The 24,889-nt window shown below is 54.1% G+C and overlaps 1 protein-coding gene across 7 annotated transcripts; it reads left to right on the forward strand.

The window, feature by feature from the left end:
• The first annotated feature begins 2,168 nt into the window (after window positions 1-2,168).
• TEF (TEF transcription factor, PAR bZIP family member) lies at window positions 2,169-23,694 on the forward strand. 7 transcript variants are annotated; one of them, XM_074227027.1, is made up of 5 exons: window positions 2,169-2,274; window positions 15,966-16,283; window positions 18,662-18,882; window positions 19,653-19,864; window positions 23,376-23,692. In XM_074227027.1, the coding sequence occupies exons 1-5, from the start codon at window positions 2,172-2,174 to the stop codon at window positions 23,545-23,547; spliced, it is 1,026 nt and encodes a 341-aa protein (XP_074083128.1). In that variant the 5' UTR covers window positions 2,169-2,171; the 3' UTR covers window positions 23,548-23,692. The 7 variants fall into 7 exon arrangements, with proteins under 7 accessions (XP_074083128.1, XP_074083131.1, XP_074083130.1 ...); XM_074227029.1 differs by lacking the exon at window positions 2,169-2,274 and adding an exon at window positions 2,588-2,862 and having other exon boundaries at window positions 23,376-23,687; XM_074227024.1 differs by lacking the exon at window positions 2,169-2,274 and adding an exon at window positions 12,681-12,889 and having other exon boundaries at window positions 23,376-23,694.
• Window positions 23,695-24,889: the final 1,195 nt, after the last annotated feature.

Genomic DNA, 24,889 nt, shown 5'->3' on the forward strand with positions numbered 1-24,889 from the left:
GCCCCCTAGCTCCCCAACACAGGGATCAGCTCTGCTTTGAACTATGAAGGCAGGACAGTGGCCCCCACTTTACATATGGGGAAACTGAGGTACAGAGTTAGACCCTGGTCACATAAACACTGAGAATTGCTTGAAGCCACTTTGGGGTCAGGGGAAATTGGGGAGCATTCTATCCGGGACCCTCCCCCATGCAGCTGGGGGCTGCCCAGAGGATTCCACATTTAGATCAATGGCTCAGATGACTGTACACAGAAGGTGGGGTCACCCACGCTTTGGGGGGAACATTCAGGAGTGGCACCGAGGATGGCCTGAAATCAGCCAGGTGATGTCCACGTGTCCAACCCTGTTTTCAGAAACCAACTTCAGGGTAGAAGGAGATGGAATCAGGGCCACAGGAAGATTCATGGAGAAACAATCTGGATTTTAAGTGACCCCAAGCACCAGGTGAGTCAGCTGTGTGGTGTCCAGAGGTGGCAGGATCCTAACCTGAGAGCCAGAAGCCCCCTCAGAAGGCATCTAGTCCAACTTTCTCATTTTATAGATGAGGAAACTGAGGCACAGAGCGAGGAAAGTGAATGACCCACCATCCCAGAGCTGGAAGTGTCCTCAGAAGTTATCAGGTCATCTTCATTTTTACAGATAGGGAAACTGAGGCTGCAGAAATTGTGACTTATCCACAGGATCACCCAGCGAAGATGAAATTTGTGGAGTCTTGGATAGCAGGCCTGTCATAGAGACTGGAAAGATCCGAGTTTGAATTCTGACTCAGGCACTTGGACTGTCATTAGGACCCAGGGCAAATCACTTGATCTTGGTCTGCCTCAATATCCTCACCTGTCAAATGGGGGAAGAACTAGATAAATGTGAGTTTGTTCTCTTCCATCAAGTCTGCTTCCAGGCGGGGGGACCCTGGGCAAGTCGTTTTGTTTTCCTCAGCTTCTGTTCCCTGTCTGTAAAATAGACAGGAGGAGAAAGCCTGAGGTCGCCGCGGGCTTCAGCTCCAGGATCCCAAGCACGGACACCACGCACACTCACACACACACACACTCACACACACTCACACACACACACACACACACACACACATGCACACACACACACACACACACACACACACACACACACACACACGCTTGTAACTCACTCTTGTGTGAGTTGTGGTGTGCTGGGTCTGGCCTGGAATATTTCTCCTTCTGTGAGTCACAACTGCCTCCCTGAGGGACCTGGCACACGTGTGTGCTCGGAGGTGCATCCAGGTAGTTGTGCATGTGTGCACGCCTGTGTGTTCACATCTGTGTGTGAGTGTGCCTGCAGTGGGGGGTCGCGTGGGGGTGGGGGGTGCATGCCCCTGCAGTGGGGGGGCGCATGGGGGTGGGGGTTCCTGCCCTGCAGTGGGGAGTGTGTGGGGGTGGGGGGTGCATGCCCTGCAGTGGGGGGACACCCGTGTGTGCCTGCCCTGCAGTGGGGGCCGCAGTGGGGGGTGCGTGGGGGTGGGGGTGCCTGCCCTGCAGTGGGGGGTGCGTGGGGGTGGGGGTGCCTGCCCTGCAGTGGGGGGGTGCGTGGGGGGTGCGTGGGGGGTGCCTGCCCTGCAGTGCGGGGTGCGTGGGGGTGGGGGTGCCTGCCCTGCAGTGGGGGGTGCGTGGGGGTGGGGGTGCCTGCCCTGCAGTGGGGGGCGCATAGGGGTGGGGGTGGGGGTGCATGCCCCTGCAGTGGGGGCCGCGTGGGGTGGGGGTGGGGGGTGCCTGCCCTGCAGTGGGGGCCGCGTGGGGTGGGGGTGGGGGGTGCCTGCCCTGCAGGGGGGGGCGCATAGGGGTGGGGGGTGGGAGGTGCCTGCCCTGCAGCGGGGGGCGCGTGGGGTGGGGGTGGGGGTGCCTGCCCTGCAGTGGGGGGCGCGTAGGGGTGGGGGTGGGGGTGCCTGCCCTGCAGCGGGGGCCGCGTGGGGTGGGGGTCCCTCCGGCAGGGTCAGGCGGGAGCCCGGCCTCCCTGGGCCGGCTCCACGTGCGGAGGCTGGCACGGTGCCCGGGCCGCCTGGCAGCCCAAGCTGGCGCGGGGGTGGGCAGGCGCGGGCTGCGCGGCGGCGGCGGCTCATTGGCTGCCCGGCCCGCTCCGGCTCCCCCCTCCCCGTCACCCCGAGGCTCGGGCTGCTCGGGCCTCCACAGCACCCCCGAGCCATGGCCAGCTGCGAGCGGCTCGGGGCGGCTCCTGCCATGGACATGCCCGAGATGCTGAAGTCGCTCCTGGAGCACTCCCTGCCCTGGGCCGACCGGAGGCCAGGTAGGACGCGCCCGAGGCCCCCGGCCCTGGCCTGGCATCTCGCGGTCCCTTCGCCAGGAGGTGGGCGGGTACCCAGGTGCACGACCGCCGAGCAGGAGCTGCCTGGCGGCTTGGCACTGCCCACCTGACTCGGGCTCAGTTGGCAAGAGGGGAGAGGGGAAGCTCGGGGAGGTGCCCAGCTACCTGGGGCCCTGGCATGGGGCAGCCTCGGCGAGGGGACCGGGAGCCATTGTCGCCATCTGCCCGGGGCGGGCACCCGAGGCACTGCCGAGATGAGACGGGCCCCTTCCTCCGGGCGCCCCAGGGTGGGAAGAGGGGGCCCCGACCCAGCGGCGGCTGAGCCTAGCCCCCCTAACCGGGAGAACTGTTATGTAAGCCAGCCATGAGGACTGGAGTCCCGTTCCTAGGAAACAGCAGCCAAACACGGGGCTGAGGGAGGGGGCCGGGGGAGGGCAGGAGCCAGAGAGAGGACAGGCAGACCGGGTGCCCAGGGCCAGCTCGAAGGGACCTCCCCGGCCCTGGCTCTGGAAGCCACTGGAGACCGGCTAGAACTTGCTCGGTGACCTGGAGGACCCCCACCCACCCTCGGTAAGGAGGTGCCAGGGCTCAGGGCTTCCCAGGACGCTGAGAGACAGCATGCTTTATCTGACAGAGAGCTTGGCTGGGAGACAGGAGACGCCTGGGTTGGGCACAACCCGCCGGGGGAGGATCTGAGCCTCAGCCTCCTCGTCTGGAAAAGTGAGGCCACCTCTCCTACCCCTGTGTGGCCCATAGGGTTGTTGGGAGGTAGACCCCGCAAACCTTCAGTAGCCGAGAAATGGGGCTTCTCCCTGACTGATAGCAGAATAGAAAACACACTGGTGCAGCCTGGCTCCCAAGCTCCTCCTGTCGCAGGGGCTCAATCACCATCCCGAGGCAGTAAAGTTTAAGGCTGCACCAAGACTTTGGGGACAGTGTGTGCGCATGGGTGTGTGCATGTGCCATGTTTCATATGTAGCATGTATAGATGGGTCCACATAATACATATGCACACAGCTGCTCCGTCCTTCAGACTGCTAGCTCCCCGAGGGCAGGCCCTGTGTGTTTGCCGTTCTTTGTGTCCCCAGCCCTTATCACAGTGGCTGCCATGGAGGAGAGGGTTGATACTGCTGCTTGGTTGGGTGATGACTCCCCAATCTGTACATCCAGGTCTAAGCTTTCTTTAAAAAAAAAAAAAAGACTAATTTTTTTAGCATATAATTCCAAAAGAGTTCTCTGTAACAGAAAGTCCGGCTGAGCCAAGCATTGGCCTTGACTCCAAGATACCCCTAATTCGGAACCTGTAGCTCCCACTTCCCTGCATCACCGTTCCCAGGTCTCCACCTCTCACCCATTTGGGCAGGACCCGGGACTTCTTTCACCAGCAGCACTAACCTTCATGGCACCTGACTGGTCCTTGTCCCTAGCTTCACCCCATGGCTCTTAGGAGTTAGGACAAACCTGCTATCGACTAGATTCTCGCCTGGCACAAGCCCGATGTCCTAATGACAGCTTCTGTCAACTCGATTGACCTCTGAGACTGCTGGTGGTGGCAGGAGGAGGAATGCTGCTATGAACTAACTGAGCAAAGGAAGCAGGGGAGGGTCCCTTCCCAACCTAGGCATTACTGTAGAGAAGGCTCAGCTCAAGGGGAAAGCTCCAGGGTCTCTGTCCACTTGCTAGAAGCCAGAGACTGTGGATTCTTTGTCCCTGGAGACCATCAAGGAGAAGCTGGAAAGGGCTTTTCTTTGTTGGGGGGTTGTGCCAGGGACTTCTTGTGCCCTCTGAGGGGCTGGGCTTCTGGGCAGAAGAGAGGCTGCTGTCCAGGCAGGAGCATGCCCTGATGGTCCTGAGGGTGGCTTAATGGCTGCTCCATGTGGACAAAAGAAGGGGCCCCATAAGATTGGGCAGCAGAGACCCCCAACGATGTGCACTTGCGTGTCAGTGGTTCCGACTCACCTCCTGTTGGCTACAGAACAAACCTCTGGGGGCTTTGCCAGGCTCCTTTTCCCCAGGACTGGGAGACTCAGGAGCTACTCTCCCTTTTGAGTACCTACTTGAGATGGTTGCCCTTAGGGAGAAAGAGCCTCCTATTTGGGGGCTGATTGGCTCTAGGACTTCAGGAGAGCTATTACTTTATCACCCTGAGCTTTAGTTTCCTTCTCTATAAAACAGGCCAATTCAATGTGACAAGCATTTATTAAGTGTCTATGGTATACCAGGCAGCCTGCTCAGAAGGTAGAGAGACAAGAGACTGGCCCTCTGTCACTGGTGTTCCTGATGAGGAAATGCCCTGAGCTCTGGGAGCTTCCCTTCTATTAGGGGGAGCAACATCTGTGCATGGGGCGGGGGGCACAGGAATTTCTAATGAGGAAATGTTCCACCACTCCAGATTGGTATCTGCTTGGTGATTTAGGATCATGGGTTTAATCAGTTAGAAGGGACCTTGGAAGGCAGGATGTGCACCCTCTCCTTCTACAGATAAGCAGGTTAAGTGATTTATCCAGGGCCCCATGACTAGCAAGCATCTGAGACTCTGGTGTGGCCCTTCTTAGGATGGAGGCCCAGAGCCCACAGAGCTTGGCATATCCAATGGGGTGACCAAGAAGCCAGGAGAGTCAGTCTACAAGCACTTAGCCAAAACCATGCTAAATTTGTGAGAAAATGAAAGGTATCAAAGGGACTCAGCCCTTGCCCAGAGGGAGCTCACACTCTCTCCAAAGGAGGAGACACTGTACAGATAACTCTGAGCCTATAAGATATCGATGGCAGAAAAGGGAATGGGGAGCCTCTTTCGGGGCCCTTGGGTCCTCCAGATCCAGGAGCCCCACGCCCCTTCTCACTTCCCCACTTCCCAGGCTTCCCAAACCACTTGTAGGAATTAAAATGTGGCTGAGTAGAAAGCCAGGCCCAGGCCAGGAATCAGGATTCTAAGCCACTCCTCCCATGCACATTGAACTTCCCAACCTAGTGCAAATTGGGGGTGGTGCCAGATTCCAGCAATTCCAAAACAACCCAAAGCTGAAAAGAACCACTGGAACCACAGTCTAGCCCTGCCTCAATTCTAGAGCCAAAGGCAGATGAAGAGCATAGCTTTAGGCTAAAACCTCAGAACTCATCCAGTCTTAACCCCTTCAGTCTACAAATCAGGAAACTGAGGCTGAGAGAGGTGAAATGCCTTGAGATCTTATCACCATAGGGACTTTAGAAAACTTCTAGTCCAAAGCTTTCATTCCACAGATGAGGAAACTGAGGCAGGCAGAGTCAGAGTTCAAATCTAGACCTTGTTCCTCCTTTCCCAATGGCTTATCTCAGGACATGCAGGGCTCATCTTCTCCATCTTTAAAATGGGCATGGCAAACATCTTTCTTCTGTTCAGAAAAAGTCCCAGACTAGTAGAGGTGGTAAGTACTGACCACTGGGCTGACCAAGGGCCTTCATTAGGGATAATCTTTTGGGTCCTCCCATCTGAATCCTCTCTCCCCTTGCCTTGGTCAACTCTCTGCTACCCATTCCCCATCAGGAGAAAGAGGGGAGAGGTGCCCACAGTGGAAAGAACAAGCAAAGTTTCCCTTTTGACCCTGGTCCATTCCATGACTTCTCGGTGGGGACAAGTAAACAGCCGGGCTCCAGGGTCAGACCCATGTGTGACTGAGATAAGGAGCAGGTGCTATCAAGCATCCCCCAGGTTGGCACAGGATTAATATATTGACCCATGGGCACTCCCTGGGCTCACTCCCTTTCCAGGTCAAAGGGCTCTCTGCTAGAACCTGCCATGGGGCCAGGCATTTGTTCCTCTCTCCAGTGTCTCTCCCCAGCTTTCATCTCCAAGCCGAGGCTTAACTTTTGGTCCCTTTGCCAGGTCCCTTTGGAGAAGGGGCATCATAACTCCCCCACCTCGGCACCCTCAGGCCCTCTGGCTTCAGATCAAAACTGCTGCCCAGTAAGTCACTTGATCCACCAACTTGCCAGAAATTTTTTTTATTATTATTATTTTTTTATAGTTTTTGCAAGGCAGTGGGGTTAAGCAGCTTCCCCAAGGCCACACAGCTAGGTCATTATGACGTGTCTGAGGCTGGATTTGAACTCAGGTCTTCCTGACTCCAGGGTGGGTACTCTATCCACTGCACCACCTGGCCGCCCCTTGCCAGAATTATTTCACTGGGCTCTCTCTACCCCACAGAAACTCTCTGACATCCTCATTCGGGAACCATAGCCCCTTCTCCCTCTCCTCTAGTTAAGTTACCTTCTCCATCAACTTTCCCCTTTCCTTTCAACCCTAGTCTTCTGGTAACTTTTTTATCTTCTTAATTCAATTTAATGAAGTAGCTCATAGAGAATAGGATTTGGACCTATGATGTCACTGGCATAGATCAATGTTCTCAACCTTTTTGGTTTGGGGACCCCCCCTTACAAAGAACTATTATTTACTCCAATTATATCTATCAACACTATTTTAGAAGTGTAAATAACTAAGTATGATACTATTATGGAAATAGCTTTGGCCTTGTGGGACCTTCTCCTCCCCATAGGTCCCAGACCAGACTTTGAGAACCAGTGGCACAGAGAACTCCCAAATGTATAAATTCCCTCTACTGGCACTTGGTCACTCCCTCCTGTGCAACCTCATGTTGCTGAGGGCACCAACTTCAGTGACTTGTCCAGGGCCATACAGTGTCCAAGTCACCCTACCTTGGAGGCCACTTCTCCAACATATGATAATAAAAATAGTAGCTATAAAATATTAACTTGGTCCTCACACCAACACTGTGGGGCAGGTACTATGATTGTCCTCATTTTACAAGCGAGGAAACTGAGGCTAAAGAAATAAAGGGTGGGAAAGGAGTCACATGGTTACTAAGTGGCTTAACTCAGGTCGGCCTGACCCCCCAGTTGAGAGATCTACTGTGCAGCATTGCTTCTCACCTATGTCCTCACTGCCTGCCCCCCCAAAGAGCTTACATTCTGGGGGTGGGGTGGGGAACGTCAAATGTATCCAGGGAAGTATATACAAGATAAACACAATATAATTTCAGAGGAGAGAGAAAGAATGAAAGGTGAAATGGTAGAAAGGTCTAGGATGTTGGGAACTTCTACATGGCAGCCTCCTTGGCCAAAGGTTTGTTAAGTGTTGAGGTCTATGATAGGGATAATAAGTCCCAGAAGCCCCTGACCCAAAGGGGTCAGGAGAAGCAGCAAGCTGACAAGTCAGTGGCCCATGGAAACTTCATTTCCAGAAAAGAATTTGGCTTCTTTTGGTAGAACAGAGGGAAGAGCCAAGGGGGGAGCTGTAGAGAATTCGAGTTCAACTCAATAGGAGAAACTTCTTGCAGATCTTGCAGAACTAAGTGTCTTAGAAATGTAGCCCCTAGCATCGAGGAACTCTTGGGAAGGATTCTCGAATCTTGGAGCAAGAGCTGGAAAGGACCTCCAAGGGAGTCCAGCCCTGCCCAGGCAGGAATGCCCACTCAAGCATGCCTGGCAATTGGCCATCTGGCCACTGCTTGGAGATGGGAGGAATGCCTCTAGTGATGTTTTTCCTCCTTTATATCAACCTGAAATCTACTCCTGCCACTTGTACACATTGCTCCTCTCTGGGAGCAAACAGACAAGTGGAGCCAGTGTGGAAGCAGGAAGAACTGGGTTCAAATTCTCCCACAACAGACCTCTATGAGCTAAGGACCTCACCACTTCCTCTTACCTACTTTCTAGGGTTGGCGTAAGGGTCAGAGGAGTAAGCATATGGACAGTGCTTTGCAATCCTCAAAGTGTGTAGAAACACTGCCCAGTATTGCCTCTGAGCCATTCCTTCAGCAAAATGGAAGTTTGGTATAATGTCTGGCACATGGTAGGGATTCAATAAATGTGTGTTGACTTCTCTTGAAAGGGACTCAATGGCCTCTAAAGCCCTTCTAAATCTATGGATGGTCATTCTATAAATTCAATGCACTTCTACAGAAGAGCTTTTCCAATATTTGAAGGTGCCACATCCTCACCTGAGTTTTCTCTTCTCCTATCTAAACAGTCAAAGTTTCTTCAGATCATTCCCTCCTATCCTGGTCCAGTGCTTGGCACAGTGGCTGGCCTACAGTGGGCACTCAGTAGATGGTTGTGAATTGACTGACAAGCTCCAGCTCTCCTTGCCATCCTGGTCACTGTTCTCTAGTCTTGCTCCAGCTTGTCAACATTTCCTCAACGCCTGGAGTCTAGACCTAAGCTCAAACCCAGGATCTGCCTGCTGGAAAGGCACTTAAAGAAGTCCAACCCTTTCGTTTTACAAATGAGGAAACTGAGGTCCAAAGAAAAATGATTTGCTCAAGGTCACACAGCTTTGGGAGCAGAGCTGGGATCTGAACTCAAGTTCTCCAAGTCTATTTAATGTTCCCCAGGGAGGGAGTCCTGTTTGGACTGTGACCCCTGATCTCCCTTCTGACCCTGCCAGGGACTCACTGACTCCCCAAGACTGGCCAAAGGCACAAGTGGGAGTGAAATGCAGCTTGGCTTGGGCCCCCACTTCATTCTACATGTTTTCTCCCCCCCCCCCCCAGGAAAAGCTCTGAAAGAACCAACTCTCAGGAAAGGACCACTCCAGTGTGACTGTTACCATGCTAAACCCTCCCACCCTAGAGCTCCCTGTGGAGGTCCAAGCTGGGGGATCTGCCACCTGTTCTCATTGGGTGACCTTGGACCTCAGTTTTTTGCTGAGCTTGAGTTTCCTGCTTGTAAAACAAGAACGCTAATCCCTAGTCCTGCTTAGTCCAGTCTGGGGATTATTGTGAGAAACCAAAGGAAGTGATGGGTGTGTGTTCACTGCACAAAGACAAGGCCTCAGTTTTATTTTAGCAGGGCTGGCACTGGGACTTGTGCTAAAGGAATTAAGCTCTCAGTATGTCATTTCAGCTGTCAATTATCTGAGGGGGGAAAGTGCTTCAGAAGTCGGAGCGGCCCTCCAAGAATAACCTGCAGGAGTGAGTGAGCCCAGTTAGGCCCCCTCCTCTTCCTGGGAAACAAGCCCAAGTTAGGGGAGGAAGGAGGCAGGGAGGCTAGACCAGCCTAAGTAGGACTTCCATTCCATTCCACAAACATTGGAAATACCGGTAGGATGATTTGAGGAGACTGGGGGAGGGGGCCCTTGAGTTGAGCCTGGAAAGAATTTAGAAACTGAGGGGGGAGGGAAGAGGGAGGACATTTTCAGTCTGGGAAAGGCAAGGCAGGGAGGGAACTGAGCTTGGAGCTGAGTGGGGGAAAGGGAGGAAGTCTGGAAAAGTAAAAGTGAAGAGTGTTTAGAATGGAAAAGAAAGTGTGAACCAACCTGCAGGGTATTTTAAAAGCTGAGCTAATGGGGTGGCTAGGTGGGGTGGTGGATAAAGCACCGGCCCTGGAGTCAGGAGTACCTGGGTTCAAATCCGGTCTCAGACACTTAATAATTACCTAGCTGTGTGGCCTTGGGCAAGCCACTTAACCCCATTTGCCTTGCAAAAACCTAAAAAAAAAAAAAAAAAAAAAAAAAAAAAAAAAGACCAAAAGCTGAGCCAAAGTGGGCCATTAGGTGGTGCAGGGGATGGAGCACCAGCCCTGGAGTCAGGAGGATCTGAGTTCAAATTTCACCTCAGACGCCTTATAATAATTGCCTAGTTGTGTGACTGTGGGTAAGTCACTTAATGCCATTGCCTTAAATAAAGTTAAAAGAAAAAGTTGGGTTAAAGAGTTTGAATTTTATTTCAGTTGGGAGCCACTGAAGAGTTCTGGCATGGTCAGCCCTCTGTCTTGGGAATGTTGCTTTGGTAGCTCTGTGGCGTGCCCTGGTATGGGAGTTTATTAATGCTTGGAGGTTGTCTAAAATGCTTGTTAATTGGAGAGTGGAAGGACCGGATAGAGAGCAATTAGGAAGCTGTGGTGATAAAGTCCAAGTGATGAGGTGCCTGTCCTCGTGGGCTGGCCAGATGGAAGTCGTGTTGGAAGTCAAAACCATCAAATTCTGATGCTTCAAGTGAGGGAGAACTGGAAGAATCCAAGGGTGGCTGTAAGGCCGCTGTGGTAGTGTATTAAGCAGAAACAGGAGGTTTGGAAGGACAATGTGGACATGGATAAACTGAAGGGGAAAACCAAAGGGAAACGTCTGGTGAGCAGCTGGGCCAGGTGATGGGACTACAGCTTTAGACCAAGAGCCGGGGACCCTGCGGAGTGTTTAGCAACCAGCTCAGCTACTCTGAAACTGAACCCGGATTAGTAGCGTTTTCTCCATCCCTGCAAAGCAGCACAAAATGCCAAGTCCTGGTTCCAAGTATTTGCCAAGTTCCACAGTGGCAGCAGCAGGATCTGTGAGTCCCTAAGAGCTGGCTCCAGCACATCCCTGCCCGGCTGCCACCTCACCCATGGGAAGAGAAGCTGTGAGAGGTTAATGAGGTGGGAGCCGAGGGTCAGGACAGGCACTTCCCACCCGTCCCCTGCACTTGACTGAGGGGGACAGGGACTCACGATGATCCACTTAGGAGCCCTCAGGAAAGAACAGGGTAAGGCTGGAGGAGGCAAGTAAGAGCAGGGGACCTAGGCGTGGCTCCGCTCTTCTGGAAACAGCCCTAGGGGATGGCACTGGTGTACCTCGGCGGCAGTCCATCTGAGCACTTGGGGCCCTAGGAGGGGATGGAACTGAAGCCAGGATCTGATTGAAGTTGGAAAAGCAGCAAACTGGTGGGAAGAGGGCGTCCACGCTGCTCCCCTTTGTAGGAGACGTCCTGAAGGGGCCTCACATTTCCTTCTCCAGCTCCTTTTACAGATGAGGAAATGGAGGCAGAGTTGGACGACCTGGCCGAGGTCTCACACAGCTAGGACAAGCTGGATTCGAACTCAGGTCCTCCTGACTGTGCCGTTTGTTCAGAGCAGGAACTTAATAAATGTTTATCCGCTGTCGGCTATAACTTCAGGTAGGCCACAGCCTTGCGGAGCCTCGGTTTTCTCATCTGTAAAAGGAGGGAGTTAGCCCAGATGGTTTCTGAGAAGACTGAGTCCAACTCTCCCATCTGACACCTGAGGAAACCGAGGTCTGGCCCAGGGTCTTCCTCTTGCTTCCAACACGGGCCACGGTGTCCCGGGCTGCCTCCTCATCACAGACAGGGGCGGGAAGCAGCTGGGACTCCGGAGTCATGATCTGGCTTCAGATCTTACCTGGGGTGCTTAGCCCCTGGACTCGGTGTACCTCGGTTTCCTCATCTAGAACATAAAGCGTTAGATTAGATGGCTTCTGAAATCTGGAAGGCCCGAGGCAAGCTCCCGCAGGGCAGGCCTGTCTCTTTTTTCCTTGGGTCTCACCAGGCTGGTACTAAATATTTGACTGCACCTGCAGCAAGGTCCCGGGCCTGCCCCCCAGAAACCTGGGGCTCCGTCTGCTGTCAAGGCTGCTGTGCTTGATGCCGCAGCGGGCGGAACAAGCTTTAATTTCTGGAGCCTCCCGCTAGGGCTGCCCACGGTGGGCAAAGCATCGTGTTCTGGATTTGCAGAGGCCGCAGGTGGAGTCCTGGTTGTGGCGGCGGGGGCCTGTCCCTCTGGGGGGCTACAATTCCAGGCTTGAGGAGGGGCTCCTCCAGCCCAGGGGGCCTAATGGGAGGGCTACACATAACAGTTGGCAGGGCCTGGGAAAGCCCGGGGGGCCTGGCATCCGCTGCCCGGCTCACCTGGAGGCCCGCCTGGCTGCTTGGGACGTGAGAGGCGGGTGGTCTGTCCGTCTGTCCCCCCATGCCCGCTTCCTCCCCAGGCTGGCAGCGGGGCTGGCAGCGGGGCTGGCAGGCTGAGGCCCTGAGTTCCAGGGATCCCAGCCCTGGGGCGGAGCCCGCGCGGAGCACGTGGGCGCCGCCGTTCCTCCGCCCCCTCCCCGCCCCGCCCCGCCAGCGCGGCCCCGCCCCCCGCGCACGTGCGGCGCCACGAGCTCTCTGGCCCCGCCCCCGCCTCCCATTGGCTGCTCCTGGGCTCCCCCTTCCCCCGCCGAGGAGCCTGCGGCCGGCTGCGCCCCACGTGACCCGGGCCGAGCCCCGACTCTCCCCCCCCCGCGCCCCTCCCGGGGCCGCTCTCTCGGCGGGGCGCGGGCCAGGAGGCCGGGGGAGGCCGGGCCGGCTCGGCGGCCCGACCCAATCAGGGCCTGGGGGCGGGAGCTCCGGGGGCGCCTCTCACCGGGCCCCGCACGTGCCTCGCGCCCCGCCCCCGGCCGCCGCGCCAATCAGAGCGCCGGGCAGCGCTCGCCCCGCCCCCGGGGGCGGGCCCATCACGAGGCCGAGCCGCGGGCCGCGGGGCTTCGCCTCCTGAATAATGAATGCGCCCGAGCGCCCGGGGAGCCGGGGGAGGGGAGCGGGGCGGTGTGCGCCTGCGCAGTGCAGCCTCGCGGCGGCGGCGGCGGCTGCTCGCGGCGCTCTCCGCCAGGCGCTGCCACCGAGCCCGGCGCGGGCCACCATGTCCGCCGGCGGCGGGGCCGAGGAGAAGCCTCCGCCCGAGGCCGAGGCGGGGTCGGGGCGGGAGGCGGCGGCGGCGGCGGAGCGCGGCCCCCCGGGCTCCTTCCCGCTGGCGCTGAAGAAGCTGATGGAGAACCCTCCGCGCGAGGCGAGGCTCGGTGAGGGGGGCGGGGCGGGCGCGGCGGCGGCGCGCCTGCGCGCAGGGAGGGGGAGGGGAGCCGCTGGGGAAGGGGCTTGCGGGGGGCGGGGCCGGAGCGGGCCAATGGGGCGGAGGAGGCGGGGCCGAGGCAGGGGTCCCAGAAGGGGGCGGGGCGTGGAAGCCCCGCGCGCGCCACTCGCCTCAGTTTACCCTTCTGTCTGACCCCTGCCGGGTGCCCGGCGCGATGCCCCCTGCCCTTGTGGCATCTCAGTGAAGTGTTGACAGCGTCCGTGGTGCCAGTCATGGAGGAGGGGGAGGGCAGCGGCCCAGGCGGCAGGAGGACCCGAGTTCAAATGTGGCTTCAGACGCCGGGCACTTGGCTGTGTGACCCTGGGCAAGTCACTTCACCCCGGCAGCCTCAGCCCTCCCCCCAAAACCTATTAAATAGTGTTATGAAAAAGCTGGGCTCCTTGGCGCCCCCAGAAGGTAGGGCAGCCCGAGTTCAGGGCCTTGGAGGCCTGCTTCAGCTTTGAGCCTCCCGAGCCGGCCCAGTGGGAATGAGGGGCGAGCATCTCTCCGCCTGGCAGTCCCCTACGATGCCTCCAGCTGGTCGGGTGAAGCCGGCTCTCCCTCTGGGCGCTACAGTCAGCCGCCCCAGCTTTTGTTTGTTTTAGGGAGGTGGTTCAGGTCCTGGTAGGGCCCTGCAGGGGAAGAGCCAGGGAATCGAGGTCCTGGGCAGGGTTGCAGAGTAATGGAGGAGGCTTTGCAGTTGTCCTTTCCCCTCCTATCAGGGATGGGCAGGCGCCAGGAAGGATGTAAATGATAATAGCCTTCACCCCCCCTGAAGACTGGATCCAGTCGTTCTTTGTCCTGGATCTCAGGCGGTAGAGGCAGGCTCCTGGCTCTGAAGGAGCTGGAAGACATCGGCCAGGCGTGGAGCCGCCCCAATTCCCCTGGGGAGACCTGGGCACTACCATACTTCCTGGATAGCTGGCCTGAAGTAGCAGGACAAAGAGCTTGACGTGGCCTGGGACCTTTGATCTTAACTCCTTTCTCATCCATTTCCCCTAAAGCTAGTCGGAACGTGGGCTAGGCCCCAGCTGATCCCCTCCTGTGGTCAGCAACTTGCCCATGGCCCCTTTCTGGCCCAGGTGACCTCCCTGCTGGTTGGCTGGCACCTCCTCTGAGCAGAATCTGTGCCTTAGAAGGGTTTGACCTCCATAGGTGTTAGCAGAGAAGGTATTTGCTGGGAGTTAAATGACCTCTGATTAGAAATCACTATTTGCAGGAACCTCCACCCATCCCACTTGCTAGGCCCGTAGACACCAAGCCAACAGATTTGTTTTCCTGTTGTCTGGGCCACCAGGGGACAGTTTTATTTCCAGAGTAATCACATTGGTTTTCCCCTTTCATTAGAGGATCCAGTTAAGAATTCTCTCCCTCAGATCTTAAAAAACCTTTTGGCATTTTTCCATCATTTTCATTTCCTTTTTTGCCCTGATTATGTCTCTGTTGCTTTCCTTTTCCTTAATTCAATGAAATAAGCATTTATTAAACACCTGCTGTGTATGAAACACCGTTGTGGTTGCTGCAAATAAAAAAGACAAAAAACAAAATGGTCCCTTCCCTCAAGGAGTTTCCCTCCTCCTGGGAAATTACACACATCACGTGTGCAGATAAATAAGCAAAAATAATTCAGGTAAGGAATGTTAATGAGGTCCCAGGAGGTGGCCCTGGGCTGGTCTCAGAGAGGAGCAGAGGCTCTAGGAGGTGGGTTTCCAGACCTGGCAGACACTCTGAGAAAGGACCTGGTGGCTGGAAATGGAGAGTCACAAACAGGACTCTGAGATCAGTTTGATTAGAACAGAGAGTGCATGAAGGGAAAGAAAAGGAGAAGATCAGATTGACGTGCCAGACTGTTTGAAGAATATGAATTTGGAAGTTGTGGTAGAGGGAAGTGGGGTGAATTGGAGGTGGCTGGGAGGCCAGGGAGGAGATGATTGTAATGATCTGGAAATGGGAAGAGAACTGATGGGAAGGTAGAGACCAGCGAGGGGAAGGTGTCCAGTAAATAGTAGTGAGAAGTCTTGGCAGCTGGCAGTGGATGGGTAGGGAAAGGTAAAGCTGAGGCAGCAAACTTGGGGCTCTCCTAGATGGGTCATCTGCTTTTCTTTTTTTTTTTTGCAAGGCGGTGGGGTTGAATGACTTGCCCAAGATCACACAGCTAGATAATTTAAGTGTCTGCGGCTGGATTTGAACTCAGGTCCTGATTCCAGGGCCTGCTCTCTAGCCATCTAGAACTGTCCTCCCCCACTTCCCCCCCCAATTCTCATTTGTGCTCCTCTCTAAACCACTGACCTTGCCCTGGCCTCACTTTGGGTCACAATCCTTACGGAGCTTCTCACCTCCATACCTGACTTAGGTTTATTCTTCCTCATCTTAGCTGGACCCCCAATTCCCCAGCCAGACTGTGGGGCTCCTCCTTTGGAATTTCCCCCTTCACATAATTGTTCTAGCTTCAACATAATTTGAACTGAGTGTTCATTTTAAAAGTTTGGAAACCACATGGGAGTGGGAGCTGTTTGGACCATTTTAAACTAAGCCTTCTCCATATGACAGCAGCCAGGATAGTCAAGGGAGAGAAGAGAAAATTTTCAGGTTCTGGCTTAGGGTCAAAGCATTTTACCCCTAAGGTTGCTGAAATAATTTGAATTTTCATTTCCTCCCTTAACTTTGGTGTCTTGGGATTCCTCATTCCCTGTCCCTCTCTAAATTCTCTGTTTACTTTATAACATCATTTGTAGATTTGTAGAATCCTCCTGGGACACCAGCTCCAGTCTCAGGGTTTGGAGGTGGCATTCAAGAAAGCCCCATTATTCAGCTTAGCTCTGATCTAGGCCACACAAGGGGTCTGGGCTTCCTGTCTCATATAGTCTGGGAGCTGTGATGTTCCTGGGGGAGGGGAGCCCACATTTTGAATCAAAACTGGAACCTGGGTGGATCTACTGGGTTGTTCCATGGGAATGTCTTTGGGAGGGGTTCTAGGGGAGGGGGTGACTTCCTGTTGTCTTATTCAGTGAACTCTGTGTCTGTAGATAAAGAAAAAGAGAAGGAGAAGCTGGAGGAAGATGAGGCGGCGGCCGCCAGCACCATGGCAGTGTCTGCCTCCCTCATGCCCCCAATCTGGGATAAAACAATCCCGTACGATGGTGAATCCTTCCACCTGGAGTACATGGACCTGGATGAATTCCTGCTGGAGAATGGCATCCCGGCCAGCCCTACTCACCTGCTCCAGAATGTTCTGCTGCCTGTGACTGAACTGGAGGGGAAAGAGTCAGCCAGCTCTTCCACAGCTTCCCCGTCATCCTCCTCCACCATGGTCTTTCAGCCCTCAGAGACCGCCTCCAGCACAGGTTGGTAATGGGGGCGCTGCCCATTGGAATACAGTTAGAAGGACCCAACCCCACTTCTAGCAACACCTGTGTCTACTCGTTCGTTCTTTTCTTTCTCCATCTAGATAGAAGATCCTAGGGGTGCTTTGCAATTAGATGTGCTCTCTTCTCAAACTTCTTCACACCCTTCAGAATGATCCCACTTCCAGGAAAGGCTAAAAATAGTAGCCACCTAGGCCCTAGGGAAAGACTTTCTGTTAGTTGAGAGTGTTCCAGATGGCCAGAACAATATGGGGAAAAAATCATAACACCCTGAGCTTTGCTTCGTTAAAAAATCTCCCTGTCTGTCTGCTTAATTGGAGTCTCACTCATCATCCTTAGGAGGCATCTTTGTAGTGATATTGGATGAATAGGAGCCATAAACAGGCATAAAAGAATCCCATTTATTAAGCACATCCTCTGAAAACAAGCAAGTTTGGAAACCTTCCTTTCAGAGACATTTTGGAACTTCTTCATCTCATTTAGAAAGGAGCCCCTTATAAGTAGAGGGAGCTGCTTCAGGCTTGGAAACAGTGGCTTTGTGCCAAGAGCCATTGAGGCGACTGGGCCAGACAAGCCCTTGGGTCTCTACTTAGCATCGGGGAATCTCTGAGTTGGAGGCGAGACCAGAGACCGGGGAGTCCAACCTCCTACATCCATTCCAAATACTTTGTATTTCCTCTTCTTTTCACTTGATAGAATGCATGCTTCATCAGAGTAGGGGCAGTTTTTTGTTCTGCCCTGTCCCTAGTATAGTCATAAATGCTTGAATGAAGAAAATCACCACTTTAGTGTCTAACTAACATCATCCAGTGTCTGCTTAAATAATTTCTGTGACAGGGAAGTGCCCACCTGAGTTTTGAAAGATCACAAGAAGGAGGAGAGGCATTGATGGGTTGGAGGTCAGAAGTCCCAGGTTAAAAAAAAAAATGGAGCTGCAAAGTATAGGCCAGTGAACATATTTGAATTTTCTAGGAAAATTCTAGAATGTAATCCTGGAAGATCTCCAGGGGAGTGGTTCTGGAGTCTTGGGTAGCATCCTTATCAAGCTAGGAGGGATAGCTAAGACTGGACCATGGAGTCAAGCTTCAGAAATCTCTTTGGGGGCTCAAATCTGAGCTGTATCTATTAAAGAGAAATGTTTTCAGTTTAAACAAGAGATCTCAGTGGATTATGGGATACTATCTTTAGCTGGCATAGCCTAGAGGCTGAGAGAGGAGAACAGGGAGAAGAGTCCTGCCCGTCTCCATCCTCATTACCTCCCACATGGAGGAGTCTCATCCTTGAGGGCCAGAGCCCAGAGAGTGAAGAGGAACCTGAGGTCCAGAAGAGCTGATAGACTGGGGGAGAAGTCATGGGGCAGAGAGACCAACTGAGGCTGAGCATCTGGAAGAAGCTGCTCTCAGTGAGAGCTCTGCCAGTGAAATGGGTCAAGGCAGAAGGTGGTGGTTCTTTGGGGTGGGGCCAGACGCCCTCTGGTCAGGGCTGATACAGAGGGGATTCTTGTTGAGGAGGAGGTGGGGCTCTGAGAGCCTCATGTGGGTAAGGTTACTCTGCCCTGTGCTGACCCTCAGTTTTTACCTCAGCCTCTGAAGGCCTGGGTCAACCTGTCCTCCTTCCCCATCCTTTAAAACCCTCCAGAGCTGCTCTAGTTACTTCCCATAAGACGTTTTTACATCTGGACCCATCCCTGTTACTCACTGCCACATTTTCTAAAATTGCACGTCTAAGCTTAGGAGTCTGCTGGTCAGGCACCAGTAGTTCTCCCAGTCAGACCAGTTAGTGACCTCAGCAGAAAGGGAATGAGTGGTCACAGACTACTTTCAGAACACTTGTTCCTCAACCCTTTAGAATTTCACAAAACAGGGGCGGCTAGGTGGCGCAGTGGATAGAGGCACCGGCCCTGGAGTCAGGTAGTACCTGGGTTCAAATCCAGTCTCAGACACTTAATAATTACCTAGCTGTGTGGCCTTGGGCAAGCCACTTAACCCCATTGCCTTGAAAAATCTAAAAAGAAAAAAATTTTTTTTCACAAAACAGAAGGAATTTGAGGGCAATGTTGGCTTTAAACTTTAGCTAATGTGTGGGGATCATCAAATCGAAAATCACTCTGATCTGATGTTCCTTTTAAATTCTCACTGTGATGATGTGTTAGGGGGAGGTTTTTCTTAAAGTGGCAGTGGTTCTGCAGCATTCTGTATTCTTATTGAGTCAGGATGAATGTATTTTTGAAAAAAAAAGTAGCATGAATTTAGTGGAGGAGATAGAGAGATAGAGAGAAAATCTAGGTCTTTTGAATTTGCCAGGGGTTCCCTACCTCTGTAGGGTTCACTAAGCCCTTCTTTTTGTGTCTTTTTCAGAATCCTCTGTGGAAAATGAAAGAGAGACCCCTAGCCCCATTGACCCCAGTTGTGTGGAGGTCGATGTGAACTTTAACCCTGACCCTGCGGACCTGGTCCTCTCCAGTGTGCCAGGGGGTGAACTCTTCAACCCTCGAAAGCACAAGTTTGCTGAAAAAGACCTGAAACCTCAGCCCATGATCAAAAAGGCCAAGAAGGTCTTTGTCCCTGATGAGCAGAAGGTAATTTGGTTTCCAGCATGGGGCCCTGGTGGCTGGCTTGTCTCTGTCTGTTGTCTATGCCAGTGGCCTGTGAGGGGCGAAGGGATGCTCATTTGTAGCTGAAAGAACCCTTCCACCTTATAAACACACTGGTGTGAGATGTAATCAGGGATGGGAACCCTGGCAGGCAAAAACTTGAGAAAATTAGAGGGAGAAGCCGGTAGACTCCCTTCTCTGCCTGGGTCCTGGACAGACTGGTTCCAGGAGACCCTGGACATTGTGCTGTCAGAGAAGGAGGCAGAGGCTCGACTTACATGACTTGCCAAGTCACCCAGGTAAAGATAATGACAGAGATGGCTTTGGAATGTCAGTGCCCCGGCTCCAAGTCCACTTTCCCTTTCCCTTTCCCTTCTTCATGTGATGCTTCTCTGCCAGCCAGCAGTTCACAGAGCTCCCTTAGCTTAGAGTTAACCCTTTGAGGGGGGCTGGGAGCTTGCCATGAGGCCCTGGGGATCACTGCCCTCTCTGAGAGGAGCCAGTTGCCGCTCCACCAGGAGGTCCTTGGAAGAGAAGGGCCACCCGAAGCAGGCATCCTCATGTGTCGCTTCATGGACACGATGTGGCTCCCTTCTGACCGGGGCACTTGGCAAGTCACTTAAGTCTCAGTGTCTCCCCTCTGTTAGCCTGGATGCTGTGCCGTGTCTGGGGGCCCGCCGAGGTGTGGAGCAGAGGAAGGGGGAAGGCCTCTTTCCTGCTGGAGATCGGTAAGATCTCTCAAACGTTTCACCCAGGATGAAAAATACTGGACGCGCCGGAAGAAGAACAACGTGGCCGCCAAGCGTTCCCGCGATGCGCGCAGGCTGAAGGAGAATCAGATCACCATCCGCGCTGCTTTCCTGGAGAAAGAGAACACGGCTCTCAGGACCGAGGTCGCGGAGTTGCGCAAAGAAGTGGGCAAATGCAAGAGCATCGTCTCCAAGTATGAGACGAAGTACGGACCCTTGTAAGCACCTACCCCTCTCTGTGTTAGACATCTCTGCCGAGGGACTCCCAGAGCGAGTGTGTGGGGAGGCATTGGGGCTCACCACAGCTAGCAGGAGGCTCGCTGCTCCCAGCCTGGCTTGTGCCAGGGGGTCCCGGAGGGCGCATCTGGAGGACTTTGGTAGCCCCTGACTCTGGGGGCAAGATTCCTCGCTGGTGGGAAATGAGATTGGGCCAAGGGCTCAGTTTTCTACCCTTGGACTTCCCAGTTGGATTGGAAAGGGGACCCTCCAGAGTGTACAGCCTCCTTTCACTGAGCGCTCACTCTCTCTTTGACTTTCCTTCCATTGTAGATCTGGGCCTCCAAGGGCTGCCCCTCTGTGGCATCTTGGAATGGTCCTGGGTTTTTCCTGCCCTCACATCCCATCAGATAGCAGGGTGTGTTGGCCAGGTAGGATATCATTATTGTCCAGCTCCACCCAGGAAAAGGGTAAGGTCCTCCTGGATAGGGAAGGCCTCTCTGCAGCCTCCTCAGAGAGGGGCATGACGCAGAGCCAGGGGCTTTCCCAGGGCCTGGCTGTCAGTGTGCCTGTGCGTGGGTCCTTTGGTGCCTGCATTAGAACCAGAGCTAAGCATGATTTCAGGAGGACATGGGGAAGCTGAGGCAGCCCGGGTTTAGGAATCGCCACGTTCCAGATGGAGCCGCTGGCCATGGTTGCAACTGTCAGAGAGAGGTGTTGGCCACCCAAGGCTGGAGACGCTGGGTCATTGTGCCTGTAGGGACCAATGGCAGGTGTTTTAGATAAACTATGAAGGAAGGAGTGTTGGTTGTAGGTGGTCCTGGTGTGCAGAGTCTGTGGTTTGGTTGAGAAAACTGGCTTCTGGCTTGGAAGCCGGCTGAGATTTGTGGTCCAGGAACACTTGCGGATGGAGCATATCTAGTTCTTGTCTTGGTGATCAGTTCGAGGGCTTTGCCCATCTCTGCCAAGAGCTGTGGGCATGAGCCCTCAGTACCCTCTCCTTGGAGAGCCGTTTTCTTGGCCAGTGATGGGGAAAGTGCAGGATTAGTGAGGAGAAAAGTCAGAAGGTTAGGGGCAGTTTCATAAGTCACAAAGACTCCTGTCCCGAGGTGGCCTAACCTTATGCCCCACTTGGCATCCTGGGAATGAAGGCAAAGCCATCTTTTTTCATGACTTGTGTAGCCAGGGCTTGCCCTTTGAGTAGATTTGTCTATTTTCTCTGTGCTGGTGAGACCCTTCAGAGACCCAAGGGCAAACAGGAAAGCCCTCAAGTCGTCTGGGATTCTTTCAAGGGTGGGAAGAGGGACGGGAAGGTGCATGTGTCAGAAGAAAAACCAGATAATGGACAAAATTGTCACCCTTAACACTTTGCTTTATTTAAGTGACCTGTCAGATTCCGAGTAACGTCACTCTAAAGACTTTTAACAAACCCGAATGGTAAAAACCACCTGGGAAGTCATCAGCAGTGGACAGGGACGTCCAGGAGACTTGCCACATCTGGGGACGATGGCCCAGTTGCCTGCTTCGGGGGGGGGGGGGGGGCTGGAGGACAGGGCCTCCGGCGTTGCAGCCCACACATGACTTCTTCCTCTAACAGCCCCCCAGAACCAGAGTGTCATTGTGTTTGGTCAGCTCTCTGCCCTGGGCAGGCAGCCTGTCTGGGGATGCCTGCCTAGTGCTGGCCCCCCGCCTCCAAGGCAGGTCTCAGCTTGCTCTTGGTGGAGGAAATAGAAGCATGGCGATGACGTTAGCATAACATGTCTTACTTTTCTTTGACCAGATACAGAATGGTTTCTATACCGCTACATAGATCGCTAGATAGATGTGTGTATATATTTATATATAGATCTCTATACTTGTTTTTAAAGAGTAAGCACTGTTAACCATTTTTTCAAGGCTCTGGGGCTCGTTGCCATTTTAGGTTCTGATTCAAGTTGGGGGGATGGGGTGGTAGACATTTTTTCCCGTCTTCTCTCCCACCTCTGTGTACCCTCCTCAGGCACTGGGTGGTCAGGAGCCCCATCCCCCAAAGCTTTCTTGAGAGGGGAGGGGCTGCTGTGCCAAAGGAGCTCGCTCTTGTAGGAACAGGGACGTGGGCAGGGAAGAGTTGGGTGGCGTCAGTGCTTGTAGCCAGCAGACCAAAGACTCGGGTCCACACAGAACCAGAGGTGGGGGGTGGCTGTGTCTTTTCCTTCATAGACAGGAGGGGTCCCTTCTGCTGGGCTGACAACAAGGACAATAGAGGCCCAAAGACTAATTATATCTTCTACGAAGAGTCTTTCAAGAGCCAAGGAAGGCTGACAGCTCGGAGACTGGGGGGGGGACCCTCCCATCTGTTTCCCCAGCATCCTGCCTTCAGCCTCCTTGGGAGGAACTGCTCCTTTTTGGATATTTCAGAACTGACAAATCATGGATGAGCTTGAGGGTTAGAACGTGTACAGATCACTTGAGATGTCCAAGCCGAGGCGGCGGTCCATGGGGAGGAGAGGCTGCGAGCTGAAGAGCCCACAGAGAGAGTCGATGGGCGGCGAGGGCTCGAGTGGGGGGCTTGGGCCACCCGAGTTACTGTTGTGCGGACCACACCGCAGCACCCTGTTGGGGCTTTGCTCATATTTCTGCTAATGTAGCACAAATAAATTTTTCTAGAAAATGGGACAAAAAAGAATTGCAAGACAGCTGTTGTTCTTACTGTGTTTATGGTGCCAGAAGGCCAAGGGATGTTTATTTTTCTGTGTGTTAGAGAGCGTGGGGCAGGCAGGGGCTGGGGTGGAAGAGGCTGCTTGCCATCTCCCCTCTGGGAGTGTCTGGGGGACGATGGGGATGGCTGGGAAGGGAGACGTGTCGGCATGGGCTTCTGAAGACGGGCAGAAAGGAAGCCAAGTCTTCCATTGACCTTGTGTGTCCTTGTGTGTGTGTTTGTGTGTGTGTAATGCTTGTTGTCGGGCCAGAGGGGAGGGAAGTGGGCCTGGGACCTTCCCCCAACCCCAAGGAATTAAATATTTTGAGAAGAATTTGGATCCGCCTCTTTTGTCTTCACTTGTCCGCCCGAAGGGCTGAGTGTGGGAGCTAGCCATTCCCAGCTCCATGGCAGGCCTGGCTCGGCAGGACACCTACCACCCAGCACCTCGACCTGGGTCTTCCTCTTCTGACATCTATCCAGTCTGCAAATGGGGCCAATGGGAGCCCCCTCCTTCACAGACAGCCGAGTGTGTCCCAGAAAGTGAATCATGGGACACCAGGCCACGTGGGCCCTTTGGCCAATGCGCTCAGCCAGCTTGCTTTAGGGAGGGGAGATGTTTTCAGTAGATCTGGTGATTGTGGGGGCAGGGGTCACCCAGAACATTTTGAAGACTGTCCCAGAGACTGAGAGCAACCTTGCTCCCCAGGCTCCCCATTCCTGAAGCCCCCAGTTCAGGGGAAGGCTTTCTGGGACCCCCTACTCTCCACCAAAGACCCTATTTCTTCCTCCCAAAGCAACCCCCTCCTCACCCTCTTCCTCATGGTCCTCCCCAGAGAGTGGCTGCCTCGAAAGGGAAATGTGGTCCTTGGGATCCCTAGCCAGGCCACAGGACTCCGGTTCATCTCTGAGGCCCTTTCAGCTTCCAGACCCGTAGACTGCTGTTCCTGGGGTCTGTTTCCTGCAGTGGGTTGGGGGATGTTCTGGCACCTGAGCCCCCCACTTTAGGAGAGGAATTCTTCATGTCATCTGGGTGCTGGGCTTCTCTGAATCATGTTTTTCAATGTATAAAGTAAAATACATTTAATTATAAAATCAAAAGCAATCCATTGAAATAAAGAGGTCACTTTTTTTTCTCATCCAGGTTCATAGACCCCTTGGGTCTTAAGAAACCCCACTTCAGAATGTTCTTTTCAATAGAAAATGGTTAGAGGGTTTCTTGAGAGGGGAGGGGCTGCTGTGCCAAATGAGTGGGCTCTCTTATAGGAAGAGGGGTGCGGGCAGGGAAAGGTGGGGTGGTATCAGGGCTTGTAGCCAGCAGATCAAAGACCTCCCAAGTATAATGCAGCCCCTCTTTTTAATTTGGGGGACTATAGTTTACTCATCTCTCTAGTTTCAATTGGTTCTTCCAAAAAATGAAGAGGTGGATGTTGAAGACCCCCCAGCTCCGACATCCCTGTTCTAAGGCCCCCCCAGCTATATAAGAGTCTCTAAATCTGCTCAGAAGAGTTAGCCTGAGCTCTTTTATCCTCCATTTAAAATCTAAGCTGGTAGCTTAGCGCTTGACCCTAGAGGGGGCCGTCCCTGGGCATCCGATGAGCTGCTTCTGGGGCAGGACCGTTGATCCTTTGTGCCTGGGCAGTGGTGACAGCTCGTCCTCCTGGGCCCTGGCACAGCCCCGGCAGGGGTGCATAGGCCTGATGCCTGCCTTGTCCACTGAGTGGACAGCTCCCTTGGGGGCTGGCCCAGTTCAAGGCTCGCCTGGGGAGGGCGCAGCTGCAGCCAACAGACAACCAAAGAGGGCTGGCATCCTGCTGCTCGCACCCCTCCCCCAGCCCCCATCACTGACAATGAGCTAGCCAAAGGCAGGACAATGTGAAGGTGATGCCCGGCTCCCCCATCCCTCCCTGCCCGGGCCCAAGCAAGGTCAGAGCCTCACCAGGCAGGAAATGGGCTGGTCCCCAACCCCTGGGATGCAGGTCTGTGAAGAAGAAAAGTCCAAACCAGGTCATCTTCCCATCCAATCACGCCCTTTTCCCCAAAAGCATTCATCAGGGAAGGGCTGAGCCGGACCAGGAGAGGGAGCTTCCCAAACCAATGAAATCCATATTAATACTGCTAGCTGTTCATCTGCGTTCCCAGGGGAGCTATTCATTCCCAAATTCCTAGGTCCGGCCCTGAAGTAAACCAAAGGGTGGCTCCCAGGCCTGCCCATCGCCTCCCTCCCTGGACCCTAGGCTTCCAGGGACTAGTCCTGGGGTCACCAGACAGAGCCCCTCAAGGTGCCATTGTTCAGAAATGGGTCCCTAGGCTAAGCTGGTGGGGGCCGGGGAGGCTGCTTGGTGACCCC

Source organism: Macrotis lagotis, chromosome 2 (assembly GCF_037893015.1).
Source record: "Macrotis lagotis isolate mMagLag1 chromosome 2, bilby.v1.9.chrom.fasta, whole genome shotgun sequence".
NCBI classification, from domain to species: domain Eukaryota; kingdom Metazoa; phylum Chordata; class Mammalia; order Peramelemorphia; family Peramelidae; genus Macrotis; species Macrotis lagotis.